Raw genomic sequence first — 22,132 nt, 5'->3', positions numbered from 1 at the left:
CTGCTAGCTGTAATTGGTTTAAAGTAATATGATGTGTCCACCCGGGGGAGGGAGGGAGGGAGAGAGGAAAGACGCTTGACCTAGCCGCGGCAGTTTCATCCCTCCAGGCCACACCGTGTAATCGTGCATCCATTGTTCTGTAAAATGGCTTCCGCTGGACCACCGCCCCCAGAGAGAAACCTTTCCTTACCTGGACCCAGCCGCCCTAAGCCAAAGAAGACATGACGTTCCTTAAGCTACGAGATGAAGTACAAGATCATCCAAGAGTTGGAGAAAGGAACAAGACAGGTTGATTTGGCGCGCCAGCAGGGTGTGAACGAATCTACGATCCGGACGATAAAGAAGGATGCAGCCAAGATAAAGGAGCACATGAACATCACAAAGTCTACAGGTGCTTCTATGATCAAGTATTTCCACAACCAGGTGCTTCTCAGGACGGAAAAATTACTTGTGAGCTACTTGGTGCGTCAGGCGCGACGGAACATGGCGGTGGACACGCGCTCTGTTAAGGAGTACGCACGTAAGCTGTATGCTGCAGTGTCACGAAAGATGGGAATTACAGAGCCCAAACCCTTTAATGCTTCCTCTGGGTGGTTACAGAGGTTTAAGAAGAGGAAAAAGATCACCAATATCAACATTGGTGGTGAAGAAGCTAGTGCTGACCGTGTTGCGGCTAGGGAATTTCCTCCGTTTTTACGTGAGATTATGGAGGAAGGACAGTACACCGACGACCAGGTGTTTAACATGGACGAATCTGGTCTTTTTTGGAAAAAGCTACCTTCCAAGACCTTCGTTGTGAAGAATGCCAGCAAGATCCGGGGCTGGAAGTTGCAGAAGGAGCGCATCACCGTCCTGTTTACCACCAATGTCTCCGGTACCTGTAAGCTCAAGTTATCGGTGATCCACACAGCACGCAAGCCGCACGCCTACAAGAACATGGACATGACCAAGCTAAATGTCCACTGGCTGACCGCACGTAAGGCGTGGATGTTCTCTGCACTGTCCCTCTCCTGGTTTGATGACTGTTTCGTTCCCGATGTGAAGAAATTCTGTGAGCAACAGAATGTGCAATTCAAGATTTTGTTGCTGCTGGACAACGCACCAGGACACTCGCCCCTACTGTTAGATCGTCACCCCAACGTAAAAGTGGTCTTCCTTCCTCCCAACACTACGTCTATATTACAGCTCCTGGACCAAGAGTTAATCTGTAATGTAAAAGCTGCATTCTCTACTAAAAAATTCAAGCTCCTGAACGACTACACCAACACCAGGGAAGAGTTGCGTAACCTGAGTGACACCACCATCGATAGCAAGAGCGAAGACGGCGAGGATCAACAGTTGGCAGAGCAACAAGTACTTTTAAAACAATTCTAGAGAATATTCAACAGCAAGAAAGCTGTGGACTTCTTGGTGGAGGCATGGGATCAGCTGTCTGTAGCAACTGTTCGTCATGCATGGAGACATGTGTTGCAAGGCATTCCGGCCGTTAGGCAGAGTCAATCTGTGACTGGTGAGGTTCAGACTGTTGCAGAAGCAGTGGACCTTGCCAGGGAAGCTACGCAGAGTGGTACAGCTGCAGGCTTCTCCGAGACCACCAAGGACGACATCCTGGAGGTGATAAGGGATCCTCATGTGACTACCGACGAGATGGTAGATGATGATGACGTCAGTGAAGAGGCAGGTGGTGCGTCATCCCAAGAAGAACGCCGCTTATCCCATAGTAATGTTAGGGGTGCCATCAAGTGTATCGAGAAAGTCAAGCTCCTCCTTTCCGATGACCCTGACGCAAACAGGTATGAAATCTTCACTACCCAGCTGTTGCAGACTATGGAGCCCTACTTCAAGGTTTATCACGACAACATAAACACCAGCCGTCAGAAAAGCATAACAGAGTTCTTCGCCCGCAACCCACCACAGCCAGCCCAAGCCAGTGATAGTGACAGAGGTAGAGACAGTGATGATGACTTCGAGGGATTTGTCAGGGAGGCCCTCTGCCTCGGAACCAGCCTCCATTCCCGTACGCCGACCCATCTCTTCTACTAACATAAGTGTTAACCCCAACCTTTACTTTTCCTAACTTAACCTTTATTTTTCCTAACCTAACGTTTATTTTCCTAACCTAACCTCTTCTATATTAATTGTGTGTGCATACCATCATAAAGTTAAGATAATATTTTTACTACAACATAGTTGTGTGTCGTCAAAAAGTGGAGTTTGGGGGTCGGCCCGGTCTCTATTTCAATTAATCCCATATGTTATGTTCTTCACTTTACGCATTTCTCACTTTCCACGGTACCCTGTGGGTTGAATTAACCGCGTAAAGTGAGGGTTGACTGTATATAATGTTATGGTAATTATCAGAAACACACATAGGCATGACTAGGTTTATTACAAAGTGATGAAAATTATACGATCAATACTGTACAGTGGGTAGTCCACAAAACATGTAGCCATGTCTCTTTATTTGAGTACCCCGTCATAGGAGTCCGTTTTCTCTCACTTCAGGACTCCTGAGTCGTCTGTTTTCTCTTAATCTTAGAGTGCAGTGCACCTGAGACTTCATTATTCCTTAGTAGTGACACAGAATTTGAAAATACATCCCAAATTGCAACTGAGACAATCCCAGAACCAGAAATTTGATACGGACAGTTCAGATTTCGTCCGATTTTCCGATTTATGGGTTATATGAGAACAATTCATGGTGGAATTCTCAACCCAATAAGTACTGCTAGAGTAATAGTGAACGCTGTTGCCAATAGAGCGCTATGTTAGCGACTCAGCACTGTCAACCCTGCCGGGTGATAGTGCGCACGTAGAAATTCTCGCTTAAGTTATTACTTGGGGGATAATGTCTGTGCTCCTGATTGGCAACAAATAGAGATCTTGATGATCCCTCTAAATAAAATGTTCAAAATGAAATTATTTTATGTAAAAAAAAAAAAAAAATTCATTGAGCTAAGGGATACTTGATATAAGAGTCGGGAAAGAGATACGTCATGGTGAGTTAATTGTTTAAAATTGTCAAATGAGTGACTTATATAACAATAAGAGATCTTAATGAATTACAGTCAACCCTCGCTTTACGCGGTCCCACTTTACGCGTTTCCACGTTTATGCGGTACCCTGCCGAAACCGGAATGCTCACTATCCGCGGTGCGTGTACCCCTTTACGCGGAGAGCGGCTGTGGCGGTCCTCTCGCGCCGCGCCATTTTTGGATCCAAACCTCCTGCCATCTCTCCCGCCTCCGCCATGTTGTGTAAGAGGCGCGAGTAGGTTGAACCGTGTATGTCTTTGTTGTGTTATCGGTGACGTCATATGGCGTAGCAGACTGTGATTGGGCAAAGCATCCTTACCTCCCTCCCTGCTAGCTGTGATTGGTTTAATGTAGTACTATGACATGCCCCGCCGCGGGAACGTTCAAGCCCCTCGACCTACCGCGTCAGTTACACCCCTCCAGGCTACACCGTGTATATCGGTATCCATTGTTCCATAAGAATGGCTTCCACCGGACCACCACCACAAAGAAACCTTGCATTACCTGGACCCAGCCGCCCTAAGCCAAAGAAGACACGATGTTCCTTAAGCTACGAAATTAAATATAAGATCACACAAGAGTTGGAGAAAGGAACAAGACAGGTTGATCTCACGCGCCACCATGGTGTTAACGAGTCTACGATCAGAACAATTAAGATGGATGCAGCCAAGATAAAGGAGCACATGAACATCACAAAGTCTACAGGTGCTTCTATGATCAAGTATTGCCATAACCAGGTGCTTCTCAAGACACAAAAATTACTTGTGAGCTACTTGGTGCGTCAGGCGCGACGGAACATGGCGGTGGACACGCGCTCAGTTAAGGAGTACGCATGTGAACTGTATGCTGCAGTGTCACGAAAGATGGGAATTACAGAGCCCAAACCCTTTAATGCTTCCTCTGGGTGGTTACAGAGGTTTAAGAAGAGAAACAAGATCACCAATATCAACATTGGTGGTGAAGAAGCTAGTGCTGACCGTGTTGCGGCTAGGGAATTTCCTCCGTTTTTACGTGAGATTATGGAGGAAGGACAGTACACCGACGACCAGGTGTTTAACATGGACGAATCTGGTCATTTTTGGAAAAAGCTACCTTCCAAGACCTTCGTTGTGAAGAATGCCAGCAAGTGTCGGGGCCGGAAGTTGCAGAAGGAGCACATCACCGTCCTGTTTACCACCAATGCCTCCGGTACCTGTAAGCTCAAGTTATCGGTGATCCACACAGCACGCAAGCCGCACGCCTACAAGAGCATGGACATGACCAAGCTAAATGTCCACTGGCTGACCGCATGTACGGCATGGATGTTCTCTACACTGTCCCTCTCCTGGTTTGATGACTGTTTCGTTCCCGATGTGAAGAAATTCTGTGAGCAACATAATGTGCAATTCAAGAATTTGTTGCTGCTGGACAACGCACCAGGACACTCGTCCCTACTGTTAGATCGTCACCCCAATGTAAAAGTGGTCTACCTTCCTCCCAACACTACATCTATATTACAGCCAAATGGACCAAGAATTGATCTGTAATGTAAAAGCTGCATTCTCTGCTAAAAAATTCAACCTCCTGAACGACTACACCAACACCAAGGAAGAGTTGCGTAACCTGAGTGACACCAACACCGATAGCAAGAGCGAAGACGACGAGAATCAACAGTTGGCAGAGCAAGAAGTACTTTTAAAACAATTCTGGAGAACATTCAACGTCAAGAAAGCTGTGGACTTCTTGGTGGAGGCATGGGATCAGGTGTCTGTAGCAACTGTTCGTCACGCATGGAGACATGTGTTGCAAGGCATTCCGGGTGTTAGGCAGAGTAAATCTGTGACTGGTGAGGTTCAGACTGTTGCAGTAGCAGTGGACCTTGCCAGAGAAGCTGCGCAGAGTGTTACAGTTGCAGGCTTCTCCGAGACCACCAACGACGACATCCTGGAGGTGATAAGGGATCTTGATGTGACTACCGACGAGATGGTAGATGATGATGACGTCAGTGAAGAGGCAGGTGGTGCGTCATCCCAAGAAGAACGCCGCTTATCCCATAGTAATGTTAGGGTTGCCATCAAGTGTATCGAGAAAGTCAAGCTCCTCCTTTCCGACGACCCTGACGCAAACAGGTATGAAATCTTCACTACCCAGCTGTTGCAGACTATGGAGCCCTACATCAAGGTTTATCACGACAACATAAACACCAGCCGTCAGCAAAGCATAACAGAGTTCTTCGCCTGCAACCCACCACAGCCAGCCCAAGCCAGTGATAGTGACAGAGGCAGAGACAGTGATGATGACTTTGAGGGATTTGTCAGGGAGGCACTAGTAAGTGTGGATGACACCGATGAAGACTCACCTGAGGGCCAGTAGTCTGCCCTCTGCCTCGGAACCAGCCTCCATTCCCCTACGCCAACCCATCTCTTCTACTAATGTAAGTGTTAACCCCAACCTTGTTTTTTCCTAACCTAACCTTCAGTTTATTCTTCTCTTATTGACTGTTCCCTTCTATATTATGTGTGGGTGAATACCATCATAAAGTTAAGATGTTATTTTTAGTAAAACGTACGTATTGTGTTGGGAAAAAGTGGAGTTTGGGGGTCAGCCCGGTCTCTATTTCAATTAATCCCATATGTTATGTAGTTCACTTTACGCGTTTCTCACTTTAAGCGGGCCGCCGTGGGTTGAATTAACTGCGTAAAGTGAGGGTTAACTGTAACTCACTAATAATATGATAATTTTGAGTCATATTGATTAAGTTTGGGAGAAAATGTTTTCTCCCTTATATTTTTATAATGATGTAATGTGACTCATGGTGTCCTCCTAGATAGTATTGAGTGATGAGCTACAAGAACTAGAAAGTTCAGCTCATACAATACATACAAGGAATTGATAGTATTGAGTGATGAGCTACAAGAACTAGAAAGTTCAGCTCATACAATACATACAAGGAATTGATAGTATTGAGTGATGAGCTACAAGAACTAGAAAGTTCAGCTCATACACTACATACAAGGAATTGATAGTATTAAGTGATGAGCTACAAGAACTAGAAAGTTGAGCTCATACACTACATACAAGGAATTGATAGTATTGAGTGATGAGCTACAAGGACCAGAAAGTTTAGCTCAGGCACTACATACAGGGTCTGTCATACAGGCCTGTCAGTAGTGAAATTGAATTCATTAGTAGTAGTTTCACCCAAGACCTAAGGGGGCCATACTACATGTAATTATAAAAAATGTAGAGCCACTTGGATTACTAAGATATCCTCATGTGGCTTGCATAATTCATTGCAGTTGTGTCTCAAATAACCTATTTTCACTAATGGGTTGTTCAGTTTGTTATGATAAAATTTTTCAATTTCATCAAGCTACAGGTGATAAGAAATATTTATTGCAATTACAAATTAAAAATAGGTGGAATAAGGCCTTGAAGAGTAAATTTTTAAATGTAAAACAATGGAAAGATCCCAAGTTGGCAGAAAGTTTAGGTTTATTGGTGTTAAGTAAGAGACTTAATCCCCACTTAGAGAAGCCTGCTTCTGCTTATAAAAAAATAAATAAATATATAAAAAAGTTATTGGACTTTCCAGACAATGGGGCAGTAGGAAGTCTACAAAAACCTCTATCAACTCAGTCTGATTTCAGTGGATGCCAGGATCAGGACGATAGGCTGGTTCTAATCATAGTATTCAGTCTCTTGAGCAGGAAGAACCTGTTGAGACTGACTTCATCCAATTCACATTTTGGCAACAACTTCCACCTGGGGTAAGAGTGTTGGTTGCTATGAGTGGAAACAGGCTGCTGTTAACTGCCACGCAGCTGATGGATAACATTGAGTGTAAGGATGATCCCAGCAGGTCTTGGATAACATTGGTAAGATCTAAGTCTTCTTTGTTTTCTACTACATCTGAATCTGTGGATTTCTTATTCAAGGTATTTTATGAAAATGTTTCTAAACTTCCTGGTTTCTCAGCACTTACAAAGAGACAGGAAGGACAAGCAACTGTGGGTCATCATTCATTGTTTTTGGTAGGTGATACTTCACTTTCTTGGCCTGATATTTGCCCAAAGATGATCTCTGAAATAGACAAAGTCTGGGCTAATGTATTGAAAGACTTAACATTCATTCCCACAATTATGATGTGTCAGTTATTAACTAAGTTTGTGCTGGACTATGAAGAAAATTCAGAAGTGGACAAATGTTTTGCTGCTGCTTTACAAGGAATCCCATATTCCCTGTACAACTCATTTTTGATATGTTGTTGAAAGCCCTAACACTAAAGCCCAGCGAAGGAAGCAAGCCACAAATAATGCTTCAAGTGGTAGCGCTTATTTATTACTACGTTCTTACCCTCTTTCTCCTGCTTTGTTTGATGAACAATCATTGGCTAAATATAGATCAGCTGTTGAGCAAGCTATGAATCTTAGTGTTCCCAGGAGTCCTCAGACCTTTTGGAAATCTGAAAGAGGAAGGTTTTACAGGGGAGCAGGACCAGCTGCTCGGTTCAGTTATCAACCTGGAGAAAACTTTAGAGGAGGAAATAATCAATACGTAATAGGGGTTACCGTTTGTACAGAAGCGGAAGGAGACCTTATTCCACCACATCAGCATCCACTCTCTTCCATTGAAGCCAGACAGCTGGGTTGTCTAGGGGGTTGGGAAAACACATGGATTTCTTCCATATAGGCTTACAAGACAATCAAAGGGGGCCTCACATGGACTTCGTTGAGGCTCCCTCCCTTAACGTTTCCAAAAAAGGGTCAAGAACCAACCCCCTTACTTACAGAATTTGTAATTCAACTATTAAACAGAGGTGTCATAGAACTGTTACAGTCAGAGAAATGTTTCATGTCTCGCCTATTCCCGGTCCCCAAGAAAGGCAGAGCCAAATTATAATGGATTTTGGATCTTTCAGTACTAAACAAATTTATTTAAAAAAAAAAAAAAAATCAAGATGCTCAGTTGCTCACTTACGATCATCTGAGGCATCTACTTCCGCCCAATGCTTGGATCTCAAAGTGGATCTCGAAGATGCCTATAATCACGTTCCTGTTGCCCCCAGGTACAGAAAGTTTCTGGTGTTCAAAGTGGGGTATGTCAGTTATCAATTCACAGTGATGCCATTCGGCCTGACGATTGCGCCAAAAGTGCAAACCTGTACTGTACTGTACTAAATGATTACGGTACTGAAATTTTTATGTCTAGTGCAAATTATAGCTTGTTTATATTCATATTAATCACTATCTTACAAGAATTCCAACAATGTAAATTATATTCTCCCAGATCATCTCAGTGGCATTATATAATAGAAAAGCTTAGTCACTCTTAAGGACTGATAAATAAACACACTAGACTTTCGGCGCCAACTGACAAACATATCACCCCCCCCTACGCTCCCTCCGTCCCTCTCCCCCATCTGTCCAGCCAGGGTTTCAGGCTTACAGATTTTATCTTATATAATATCACAGACTAAAGTTAGGAGAATATAATTTGCATTGCTGGAATCCTTGCAAGACAGCGAATAATTTGAATATAAATGTCATATATTTTGCACAAGAGATAAAAATTAATCACCTGTATAACATTACAGTAGTGATTTAAGAGTACAGTACTAGTGTATATGTACGTACAGTGGTCCCTCGGTTAACGAACACAATTCGTTCCAGAAGGTCGTTCGTTAACCGAAAATTTTTTTAACCGAATCCATTGTTTCAATGGGATATTGGGTGATTGGTTCCAGCTCACCGAAAAGTACAAACAAATTAAAAAAAAAATGCAGTAAAGTACACTTACTTTGAGGTGTGTATGTAGAAGGTTCCTGGTTGATGATGATGATGGGAATTAGAAGTAGGGTGGAGGAGAAGGGAGAAGAGAAGGAAGTGAGGATGGAGGAGAAATCACCTTGCAGAGGACCCATGCTTGATGCTGTCATTTTCCAATAAAATTTTAAGTTCACTAGATGTAAATCAAGATTATTTTCTTTAAATCAACACTGCACAGGTAGTAGGTAGTAGGCAGCTATCAAACACGGAGGTACTACCGCCTGGGAAGATATTGGAAGCATAATGTGTTGTCTAATGGTAGACCCTGCTGCCATATGTCATCACGAATATTGCGACCAAGTCCCAGGTTGCTGATCTGTCTTTCTGCCTTATTTACACACAATTGCAGGATCTCAATTGTTTCTCTCACTATTGACAAGACAACATACTGTACATATAGCATTTCTCACTATTGATTATTATTATTTTTTCTTTATTATCATTATTACAGTGTTATTATTATTATTATTATTGTTATTATTTTATTTTACTTTTTATTATAAATTTTATTTACTATGAATTACTATTATTATTATTAAATTTTCGCCCCCAGGCCCCGATGTGGGTCAGTGACCTGTGCCCAGGTGGGCTAATCCCCTTTAAAAAAAATATATATATATATATATATATATATATATATATATATATATATATATATATATATATATATATATATATATATATATATATATATATATATATATATATATATATATATATTTTTTTTTTTTTTTAAATTTAACTAAAGTTCAGAATGACCAATAATTTCAATGAAAAATGCAAAAATATTCAAGACACCAACAAAATAGATGCTCTCTCCACTGTTTTCAAAGTCTCAACTGACGCTTTGTGACCGACTCACGCATCTGATGGGCGCACAACAAACTAGTTCCCTGTACTGCATATATTATCAATATGTTAAATAAATGTTAAACATAGAACAGATTACTGAATTGGCAGACCAGTCCATCAGCTGATGCTCACAACAAAACATGATGTTTGTAACTAGTTCCCTGTACTGCATATATTATCAATGTTAAATTAATGTTAAAATGACTAATAATTTAAATATAGAAAATGCAAAAATATTAAGGAGCATAACCTTCTTGATATTTACTTCACTGGAAACAAATGTAAACACATGTTTTAACTAGTTCCCTGTACTGCATATATTATCAATATGTTAAATAAATGTTGAAATGACTAATAATTTTAATATAAAACATGCAAAAATATTAAATAGAACAACTTTATTGATATTTACTCCATTGGAAACGAATGTAAACATAGAACAGATTACTGAATTGGCAGAATAGCCCATCAGCTGATCACCTGATGCTCACAACAAAACTTGATTTTCGTAAGGATTTCGTTAATTGAATTTTGTTCGTTAACCAAATTGAAGATTCTTACGGAAGGTAATTCGTTAACCGAAAGCATTAACCGAGATCGTTCGTTAACTGAAAATTTCGTTAACCAAAACCATTGTTTCAATGGGATATTGGGTAATTGGTTCCAGCTCACAGAAAAGTATATACAAAGTAAAGCCAAAAATGCATAAAGTCAGAAACACTCCTAAAATTCCCCTAAATCGCACTTAATCACTATATATATTGTACATATACACTAGAACTCTCAAATCACTACTGTAATGCGATACAGGTGATTAATTTTATCTCTTGTGCAAAATATATGACGTTTATATTCAAATTATTCCCTGTCTTGAGTTTCAGCAATGCAAATTATATTATCCTAACTTTAGTCTGAGATATTATATAAAATAAACACCTTAAAGCATAAAGAAAACATGAATCTTTTGTCTGGGAACACAAGGAGGGAGGCAGGAAGGCAGCCAGGCGTGGGAGAGGGAGGCAGGGGGCGGGTGAGGTGACAGTGTCTGGTGTTTGTTTATTTATTTGAGATTTTTGTTTTTAGCTCAAAAAATTCATAGAAATTACCCGGCCAGAATATAATTTACATTGCCGGAATTCTTATAAGATGGTAATTAATTTGAATATAAACAAGTTAAAATTTGCATTAGACATACAAATTTTAGATCTAATTTTAGAATTTTATTACGGAGAGCAAAAATTTTATCTTTTGTGCAAAATATATGACGTTTATATTCAAATTAATCCCTGTCTTGCAAGGATTTCAGCAATGCAAATTACATTATCCTAACTTTAGTCTGAGGTATTATTTATTTTTAAACCTGTAAACCTAGTCCTTTTCCCCAAACGTTTCTCAGGAAGGTTTGATTTTGATTTTGATTTTGCCGCTTGCAGCGGCTACTTTATTGTGCACCCCACACTCATCCTGTGAGCGGTAGCGCAAAAGGATTACAGAGTAGGGTTTACAAAGGGTCATAATAATTAACCCCCGCTGTCAGGATATTATGGCACTGAAAGTTACACAGTATTTCATTTCCATTATTTGTTTAGTTCTACTGTATACATAAAGGGTAACTTATTCACAAATGCGTGAGAACAGGCGTGTGAGGCAGTATGTCTGGCCTCACACTTTGTTATTCACATTTACGTGGGAGGTATTCAAGCACATTGCGTATTTGGTTCTGTACATGAGAATTGATATAGTTACTAAGTGCAAAAAAGTGGATACAACCTTAATATGTCGGCTATCTTGCCATTAGAGATGAACTGTTGTGCCATTTCACACACAGTGTGCTTGGACCTGTCCCTAAAAGGTTCTATCTTCACACAGTCGAGGACGTAGTGTTCAAGTGTGTGGCCATATGTATGGCCACACACTTTACATTTAGTTTTGTTTACATCTGCTTGAGGAACATACTGCCAAAGGTACATATATCCTAACCTTAATCTAGCGGTTACAACATCTTGTAATCTCGTGATCTTGTTACTTGCTCCATATACATGTTTCACTTGATACATCTCATCATGGTAACCTATGGATCGACTAGTGCCTATTTGCACTTGTCTACTTGCGTCAAACTCATCAATAAGTTCTCTCCTAATTACAGTTTTAAGGGTTCTTTTTGACAGACCCAAATTGTATTCAACGGTGTCTTTGTTAGACGCGAGTTTGGCGAGGGCATCAATTCTGTCATGTTTTATGAGGCCTATGTGAGAGGGGATCCACAACAGTTTGACCCTGACACCCCAGTCAACAAGGCACGCATATTTGTGTCTGGCTTCAGAGACAAGAGCGTGACAACCTGAGTCGAGGGTACCAAGGGCAAGTAATGAGGATAGAGAGTCAGTGATGATGAGACTGTCAGTAACAGTGGTTTCAATGAATTTAATAGCTGTGAGTATGGCAACTAATTCAGTTTGTACAGTGGATGCCCAGTTGTTAATTCTAACTCCTTTCTCAATTATATTACCGTCAGGTTGAGTCACAACAATAGCACTTCCAGCCCTCCCACAGGCAGTGTTTAGAGATCCATCAGTGTAGATGGTCTGTGTGATATTATCATCAGTCTGTAGAGTGTGTATGTGTTCAAGAGCTCTCAATTTGGCAGTGTGTTGGAGATAAATGCTTTGTATAATTAATTTTTTAGGCGGATACGTCGGTATTGTGATATCGAAGGGAACTGTCCGCCAGGGTGGCAGGAAGCGCTGTTGTGTCTCAACTTTGTACAAGTGGTCTAGTCCAAACATCTTCATATGTGTAGCTGTAGTTTGGATCCATTTAGACTCAGTAGTCCCATGGTTCATACATTCTAGCAATTTTAAGGAAACAATGTTATCAGGATCACCACGCAGAAGCCTCAGGGCTATCATGAGGTTGACTTCAATTATTCTATCTTTAACACTGGGTATACCTAGTTCTTTCCTCATATTAAGTACTTTAGTGCTCATAGGACATCCTAGGATAATTCTGAGGGCTTTATTTTGCATTTTCTCGAGCTTGTCAACGCCTTTCCCGTCACGAATGACCAGGGCTGGTGCGTGGTAATCTATCAGAGATCTTATATAGCCTAGGTACATTGTTTTAACAATTCTAATATTAGCACCATAGTGCTGGCTGTACCCCGCTACACTTCTAAGAGGTCTCAGTCTGTCAGTACATTGGCGGGTTAGCTGTTGTATGGCAGGTAGGGTACAAGGGACGGAAACACCAAGATATTTAAAGGAAGAAACATAGTCAATAGTGTTGTTACCTATCTTGAACTTGGCGGGGCCGCGTTTGCGGTTACCAGCTTGTTTGTTGAACACCTTAGTTTTGTCAGTGGAGATAATAAGACCGAGGTGTTCACAGGCTGCGTATACATGGTTCAGGGTGGTTTGCATTTCACAATGAGTTTTAGTATGTATAAGAATATCATCAGCATAGCTGATTGAGATATTGCTGGGGTTGTCTGGTATTAAATTTAATAATGCATTCATAAGAACATTGAACAAAGTGGGGCTAAGTACTCCACCTTGAGGGGTACCAAGTTGCATATCTTCAACTTCACTTTTGTAACCCTGAAACAGTGCAGCAGCCCTTCTGTTGGTTAGGTAACCACTTATCCAGTGTAACAGCCTACCTACTATATCCATTTTGGCTAGTTCGTACAATATCAGTTGCCTATTGGCAATATCAAATGCAGCTTTTAGGTCAAGAAATGTGGTGTATCTGTGCCTTTCATCACCATGCACAGTTAGGAATGTGGTGATGCAATCATGTACACCTTTACCATGGGTGAAGCCATTTATGTTAGGAGACATGTGTTCTCTGATTCTATATAAGAGTCTGCCAAGAACCATCCTCTCAAAGGTTTTACACAGGCAGCTGGTTAGTGATATGGGACGAAAGGCATCAGGCTGTCCTGGTTTCGGTATTGGTACAACAATACTGCTGGTCCATGATGTGGGTAGTTGGCCCTCGGCATGACTCATATTGTACAATACCAACAATGGATTGCCTGGCACGCGCCTTAGTAGTCTAATGATGTTGTAGGTGACTCCATCCTCTCCAGGGGAAGTAGACCTACCCCTGGCGAGGGCGGCGTCAAGCTCCCACTCAGTATATGGAACATCACACTCATCGTGCTGTTTGCCCAGCATAAAGCTAATAAGATTACTTCTCTCTACAGACTTCGCATCAAGGAGTCCCTGAGTCCTAGCTGGTAACATGTCATAGCTCGACACATGAGCCCACTTTGTTATTAGCTCATTCGACTTTTGCAGAGGGTTTGGATGGGAGACGTGTCTTCTGTTTTTACCTCTGATTATGTTTATGTCTTTCCAGGCTTTGCTGAGGGATGTGTGTTGGTTCAGGCTGTTGGCATATGTCTCCCATGCATTTTGTCTGAGTTCGTTTACACGTTCCCTGACAGCAGCAAGGGAAGCTTGATACAATTGTAACATTTGAGGTGTTCTAAATTGTCTGTAACCCTTACCCACCCTCCTGACCCTAGCCCTGAGTTTTTTCAGCTCAGGGTCATTATAGCACTGCTGTTGCCTGTTCCCATTATGCTGACCACGTTTTCTCCTTTTTTTGGTGGAGGCATTGTTGGTGAAGTATACATAAGTCCTATCTATCAGATCGTCATGGAAACTTTGGTAGTTGTCAGGCTTGTAGTCCTTGTACCAGTCATGGATGAAGTCTATGAACTGGCTTTCATGTTCTTGCTTGACTGTGATTCTACTTCTGTTGAGTTTACCACCAGTGGGGGTGTCATTGGCTACATGTATACTAGCTTGGATTGGGCTGTGGTCAGACATAAGATCAGTGACAACATCAGAGCTATGAGTTGTGTATGATAGATTAAAGCCAATACATTTGTCTAGACCCCCGCCATAGATGTGTGTTGGTTCATTATTACCTATAATTTGAACATCTTCATATGCGCTGAGAAGTGAGATAAGTCTCCTACCATTGGTGTTAGTGGTGGAGTCACCTAATTTCTTGTGTCTAGTATTCAGGTCACCCATCAGGACAGTGGGCTCAGTGTGTAAAAAGTCTGGGAGATCTGTGTACTGAAACTGATCTGAGGGAGCATAGGCGTTTAGCACGTTGAGTGTGGAGTTGCCCAGGTGGATAGTGATCCCATGGTACTGAAGGTTGGTAGTCTTTTTGGATACAAGAGGTACATGCGGGAGTGACTTCTTAACATACATCAAACATGTGTGAGTAGAACTAGGATCATAATACACATAATTGGGCAGACTGGGTGGGGGCTTACCATTAGGTGTGAGACACTCCTGCAGACACACAATATCGATGTCCTCAGTCACAACTTTGTGGTGTAGGTCAGGGTATCGTTTTCTAAGGGATGAGATGTTCCAACTCATCACCTTCACCGCTCTGTATCTTTGCCTGGTATTAACACTGGCCATTATGAAATGTATTAGGAATTTTGTCTGGTATTAACACTGGCCATTATGAAATGTATTTGGAAAGAAGCAAAAGGCACTGTATGATACTGTTCTTTTCTGCGCTGCCTGTCCCTTCGGCAGGCAGTAGGCCAGTTAACCTTTTTGAAACATTTCTGGAGCATGTACGGCTCAACAATTGTTGTATTTCAGTGGCAGACAACAACACACTTTGGTTACACTCGACATCACCACCATTTTTTGTTTGTGCTTGTTCATCTTCACTGACCATGTCCACAGAGGCATCAGTAGAACTGTTACCAGTATCACTATTTTCCTCTGCGTGGACACTAGTTCCTGGTGGGTCTTGAGTTTCCTCATCTGGTACTGACATCTGAATGTCTTCAGTTTGACTGTAATTTTTCCGTAGCTGCTGCACTGTGTTGGTGGAGTTTTTTTCCTTTAGTGTATCACAGAGGCTCCTTAACATTTCAGTTTGAGCTGTAAACTGAGCTTTGAGTTCTTTAATTTCATTTTTCAAATCATTGATCTCTTCACGTTGTGCGTGTTCATGGAGTGTGTTGGCAGCTACCTGTTGTGTCGGTACGTCTGTGTTGCCCCATGCTGATCTTTCGATGACTGCTGGTGATGATCCTGGAGCTTTGGTGGGGAGGGCAGGCCAGGGGTTGGCCGTAGGGAGTACCCTAGCAGCATTAGTGTTTCTTGAGACCTGCCTGGGTGGCGGGTCTGGGCGCTGAAGGGGTGTAGGAGCTCTAGAACAGTTAGGGTGCCATACAGGAACTCCAACTGTTTTGCAGTTAATACACTTCTGTTGGATGACACCCCCTTGAGCAACTGTATCTCTGCAAACCTGTGTTGCATGTTGCCTTGAGCAGAGACCACACCACGGCTTAGTCGAGGGGCATAACCGGGCCACATGGCCCCAGTGCTGACAGTTGTAACACCTCCGGTTAGGGGGCTGATAGAGAGTTACCTTCAGAGTCCGATAGGCACCACGGACTCGAATGGTCTTGGGTGGGTCTTCCGAGCCAACCCAGTCTGCAATGACTGCATTCTTGCCCCTGAGTCGCTTCGTCCTTCTGATGTAGGGATGAGCTTCTAGTAGTGTAGGGGTCTGGTACTGGTCGAGCCCTATGATTAAGATGGTTTTCTTGCTCGATGGTTGGGATGATTGTTCCATGGTTATTCCCCTTATGCTATTGGTGAGGAGATCCTGTATGACTGCTGGGTCGTTTCTAATCAGAACATGATCTTGTGTACCGACTCTGAACTGAAACTCAGCCTCAAGGTATTTGTCTTCCGCATCGTTCAGCCAGAGATACTTGTCTTCAGGTGATGTACCTTCAGGGAAGTAAATCTTACTCTCATGGGGGGTTGTAGTTGATTGTCTCTAAGTCTTTCTGCCTTTTCGGCCTTCCGCTTGTTCCTGGAGTGAACTAGTTGAAACCCATCTTCTCCGTTGGTGTCAAGGTCAACACCACAGTCGCCTGGCTCACTCAGTGCATCAGGAGAGTTAAAGCGAGTAGCTGGTTCTCCAGTCAACTCAGACATGGTGGAGTTACAGGGCTCGACTTATATGCCTACGTCAGAGGGCCGAGGACTGCTTGGCACTCCTAGGAAGTCAGCGGTGGTTGGGAGGCGTAACCCACCTTAGAGGACAAAGGAGACTGGCATCTACAGCGTATTAGCGGTGTGAGCGGAGGCCATGAGCGGGCCTCTCGCGGAGGAAGTGTGGTGTCGGGGGGACTACTCTCAGGAAGGTGGGAGGGAGGGAGGTAGGGGTGACATGTTTGACAGTTGGCGCCTATGGTGTGAAGTACAGTGGTCCCTCGGTTAACGAACGCCTCGGTTAACGAAATTTCGGTTAACGAACTGCCTCCCATAAGATTCTTAAATTCAGTTAACGAACAAAAATTCGGTTAACGAATTTCTTACTAACCGACCTCAACATGTTTTCGCTTGCACTGGCCGGTCAACCAGCTTTAGTATTAGTCCGCCAATACATTAATCGGTTCTAGGGCTTAAATTCCTTACTATTTTAGTAAATATCAAGAAGTTTATACTATTCAATAATTTTAAAAGTTTAATATTCAATATTTTAATCATTTTAACAATTATTGAACATAATTGAAGGTAAAGTGACTAGTTTAATGCGCGGCATCCAGCCTCTTAACACAGCAAACAGGCGTTAGTCTCTCTGTTTTCACTGGAGGTAACATCTTGCTTGAGGCTCTTCAACTAAACGCTTTTTCTGTGTGTTTCCAAGCAAATTATTGGTCATTTTGAAATATATTTTACATATTGACAATATATAATGCAGTGCAGTGTTGATTTAAAGAAAATAATCTTGAAATACACCAAGAGAACTAAAATTTTATGGGTGAAATGGTGCCATGGGGTGACTTCTCTTCCACCCCAATGCCTTCTCTTCTTCCTTCTCCTCCACCCCCATTCTAATTCCCATCATCATCATCATCAACCAGGAGCCTTCTACATACACACCTCAAAGTAAGTGAACTTTTCTACCATTTTTGTTGAAATTAGGCAATTTTCGGTGAGCTGGAACCAATTACCCAAAAACCCATTGAAACAATGGTTTCGGTTAACGAATTTTTCGGTTAACGAACAACCTGCTGGAACGGATTGTGTTCGTTAACCGACGGACCACTGTATTTAATTGTTAATTTATGTTCTTTAGATTGAGTTCTTGTTTTTTGCTTATAAAATTTAATAGAAGTGACCGGGGTGAATTTAATTTGCATTGCTGGAATTCTTATAAGATAGTGATTAATTTGAATGTAAACATAGAAGAGATCACTGAATTGGCTGAGTACCTCGTCAGCTTATCAGCTGAGTTCAAAACAAAATGTGATTTTCGTCAGGATTTATCTAATCGAATTTTTTTTCGTTAACCGAATTGATGATTCTTATGGAAGGTAATTTGTTAACAGAAATTTCGTTAACCGAGGCGTTCGTTAACCAAGGGACCACTGTACAGTGGTCCCTCGGTTAACGAGCACAATCCGTACTAGAAGGTTGCTCGTTAACCGAAACCATTGTTTCAATGGGTTTTTGGGTAATTGGTTCCAGCTCACCGACAATTGCCTAAATTCAACAAAAAAGGTAGAAAAGTACACTTACTTTGAGGTGTGTATGTAGAAGGCTCCTGCATGATGATGATGGGAATTAGAATGGGGGTGGAGGAGAAGGGAGAAGAGAAGGCATTGGCGTGGAAGAGAAGTCACCCCATGGCGCCATTTCACCCATAAAATTTTAGTTCTCTTGGTGTATTTCAAGATTATTTTCTTTAAATCAACACTGCACTGCATTATATATTGTTAATATGTAAAATATATTTCAAAATGACCAATAATATGCTTGCAAACACAGAAAAAAAGCGTTTAGTTGAAGAGAGTCTCAAGCAAGATGTTACCTCCACTGAAAAGACAGAGACTGGCGCCTGTTTGGTGTGTTGACAGGCTGGATGGCGCACATAAAACTAGTTTCCTTACCTTCAATTATGTTCAATAATTGTTAAAATGACTAAAAAATTTAATAGTAAACTTTTAAAATTATTGAATAGTATAAACTTCTTGATATTTACTAAAATGGTAAGGAATATAAGCCCTAGAACCGATTACTGTATTGGCGGACTAATACTACAGCTGGTGGACCGCCAAATGCAAGCGAAAACATGTTGAGATCAGCTCGTAAGAAACTCGTTAATCGAGGGATTGCTCGTTAACTGAAGATAAGAATCTTATGGAAGGTAACTCGTTAACCGAAATCTTGTTAACCGAGACGCTCGTTAACCGAGGAGGGACCACTGTATTGTGATTTAAGGGCGATTTAGGGGAATTTTAGGAATGTTTCTGACTTTATGCATTTTTAGCTTTACTTTGTATGTACTTTTCTGTGAGATGGAACCAATTACCCAATATCCCATTGAAATAATTAATTCGTTTAACGAAATTTTCGGTTAATGAACGCCTGTGGAACGAATTGTGTTCATTAACCAAGGGACCACTGTACTGTAGTTTTGGTGTTTTTATATCATTATTTATCTTTTTTATACATTAGTACATTCACCGGAAGATTTGGACAATAGGCTTTTCCAGACAGGTGGTCCCTCCTTTCAGTTTGGATCTTCGAGGGTTCACTATATACCACACACTCAAAGTGTTGAAATAAAATCTGTTAATAGATATAAATTCAAGAATTTACCATTTCTGATGCCTTCTTTCTTTCCTCTTTGAGTTTTCCATCCAACTGTGCGACGGCCTCCCGATCCACCACTTGACAGTGTCGATGTGCATAAATTAAGGCCAATGTTGTTCCAAGCATTACTTCACGATCATTCTGAAAAAGAGTAATTATCATTTAAGATTTACAAAAACACATGCAAAATACGGTAAACCCTTAAACCCTGGGTGACGTTCCTGAACTTTCTTAATTTTTGCGGCATATTTTGAATGTCCAGGCGGGAGGAAATACTTTGCATGGGATTTTTGTGTAATTGGCAACTCAACTCGTGTGTATTTTTCTCAAGATTCGTGCCTCATGGTCAGTTACCCACCACATATTGTGAGGGATGCACTTTCTTAGACCTCTCGAATGACCCACCTCACTCCTCTACACCCATATGCAAGCGAAGGCATTTGCTTGACAGTAGTGCTGTTAGTCAGAGTTGTTTGATTTCAGTGGCACTGATGTAGTATCTGGTGATGAAAATAATGATGGGGAGGATACAGAACCAAGATAATGTTAAAATTTATTGAGACAGTGAGCACAGTGATAGGCCTACAGACTGACGCTTCCTCCTCCTCCACCTCCCACCGTGAACCACAGCGCTTAGATATGGTGACTTGGTGCAAGGAGTGTGGGGTTGTCTTGTGTATTCCATTTTACAAAGACTTCCACATGATCAAGAAGTTCAAAATTCAGTAGCTATTCCCCATTAATGATTTTGTTAGGTTCTTGAAAACTACAACTTAAAGTGAAACAACATTAAGCGAAAATGATTTTACCATAGACACAATGATATAAATAGGGATTATGTTCCATGGGTACATTTCTGGTCAAAATTTTCTCACAACTTGCCACAAATGTTTCACTTTCAGCATTATCACCTTCATCTTGTTTTAAAGTTTCAAATAAACTTAAAAGCTTTCGCCTGTATGGGGAGCAACGAACATGGAAAGTTTTGTTGATAATGATCCTCGATCCATTTATTCATCATTCTTTCCTTATTATCCATAATGCCACTTATGTTACGAGTTAACTTTGTAGCAAATAATGGAGTAACAATTTTAGCACATAATTTGATATTTTCTGCATTTCCACAAATTGTTTGTACCGTTGTAGGTTGCAAACCGACAGCTCTTGCTATGTCTACAGCTCACTGTCCTCTTTCAAATGTCTTTACCACATCTAATTTAAATTCAAATGTAACACTTTTCTCTTCTTTCTGTGACTACAACTGGAAGTGGCGCATAAAGCATGTTTAGCACTAATTGTTCTAGGTGCTCAAATAAATTTATACAGTAAGTTCCCAATAAACATTAATCCTTTGAACGAATTCACACAATAACAAAAGCAAGTTTTTACTACCCATTTGCAGATTAACGAAAGAATGTTCTACTATTAGGAAAGGTAAGTCACTCCGACAGTAAGGCGACAGTAAGAAAACCTGGAATGTCATAAATTCTATTCAGAGCAGGAACACTCAGCCTTCGGCCCCCCACTCAGCTTTTATGATGAATGATTCAGTTGTAACGGAACCCTCCCCCATTGACAACCGCTTCAATGAATATTTTATTAATGTTGGCAAAAATCTTGCAGAGAGCATTCCTGATCACCATGAGGAATTTACAGCCTACCTGCAAAACAGACAGCAAAATGAGCTGTTCTTATCCCTTGTCACAGCCATTGAATTACTGGCCATCATAAAAATGTCCAGAGATGCAGCAGCAGGCAAAGACAATATACCAATGAGCATCATTAAAAAAGTAGCCCACTTATTACTACCTGTTCTCCAACACATTTGTAACTCCTCCTTCACTAGTGGTGTCTTTCCGGATAAATTGAAAATTGCTAAAGTTCACCCAGCATATAAAAAATCTGGGGACAAAGGTCTCTTCAAGAATTACCGCCCCAAATCAGTCCTCCTAGCCTTGAGTAAGATACTGGAAAAGCTAGCATGTAGTAGACTAAATTCCTTCTGCAATGCCAATAACATCTTTACAGACACCCAGTTTGGATTTAGAGCTAGAAGGTCGACTGAAAGTGCTCTGCTATCCTTTATTAATGACATCTTAAATTCCTTTGACGACAGTCAGTTCACTGTCGGTATATTCTTGGACCTCTCTAAAGCCTTTGATACTGTCGACCATACCATCCTCCTTTCAAAGCTTGAACATTACAGCGTTAGGGGCCTGTCCCACAATTGGTTAACCTCATATCTGTCCAACAGGATGCAGTATGTCTGCTATAATAATCACCAATCTAACTCCTCGCCAATCTTGTATGGCATCCCCCAAGGTTCCATTCTCGGTCCAGTACTGTTTTTGTTGTACATAAACGACATAGTCCACGCCAGCACACTCATAAAATACAACTTATTTGCAGACGACAGTAATCTCTATGCCAGCAACTCAGACCTCCGTTCCTTTATGAGAACTATGAACACTGAATTGACTAAAGTCAGGACCTGGATAATCTATATACAGTATTACCCCGCCTAACGCGGTTTCACTTAGCGCGTTTTACCATATACGGGGTGCCTCGCCAGAGCTGAACTTTCACTTAACGCGGGTTTTTTCCACATATACGCGGTGAGTGTCCGGCTCCAGTGCTATTTTTAGATTCGCCCCACCCCCCACCCGCCACCCTGCCTGACTGCCTGTTTTAGCTCATAAAATTCATACAAATTACCCAGCCAGAATATAATTTACATTGCTGGAATTCTTACAATATGATGATCATTTTG

At 41.5% G+C, this 22,132-nt stretch overlaps 1 protein-coding gene across 1 annotated transcript in view; it reads right to left on the bottom strand.

Moving 5' to 3' along the window:
• Positions 1 to 19,500, bottom strand: part of LOC121874600 (tetratricopeptide repeat protein 21B-like) — a gene marked incomplete in the record, with an annotated part of 547,778 nt that extends 528,278 nt beyond the window's left edge. The window contains 1 exon segment of the mRNA XM_042378823.1: positions 19,369 to 19,500. Within this exon segment, the coding sequence (XP_042234757.1) occupies positions 19,369 to 19,488 (120 nt within the window).
• Positions 19,501 to 22,132: the final 2,632 nt, after the last annotated feature.

This window comes from Homarus americanus, unplaced genomic scaffold (assembly GCF_018991925.1).
Source record: "Homarus americanus isolate GMGI-L3 unplaced genomic scaffold, GMGI_Hamer_2.0 scaffold34360, whole genome shotgun sequence".
NCBI classification, from domain to species: Eukaryota; Metazoa; Arthropoda; class Malacostraca; order Decapoda; family Nephropidae; genus Homarus; species Homarus americanus.
The sequence above is the reverse complement of the archived record's forward strand: the minus strand, read 5'-3'. Positions and strand labels throughout refer to the sequence as shown.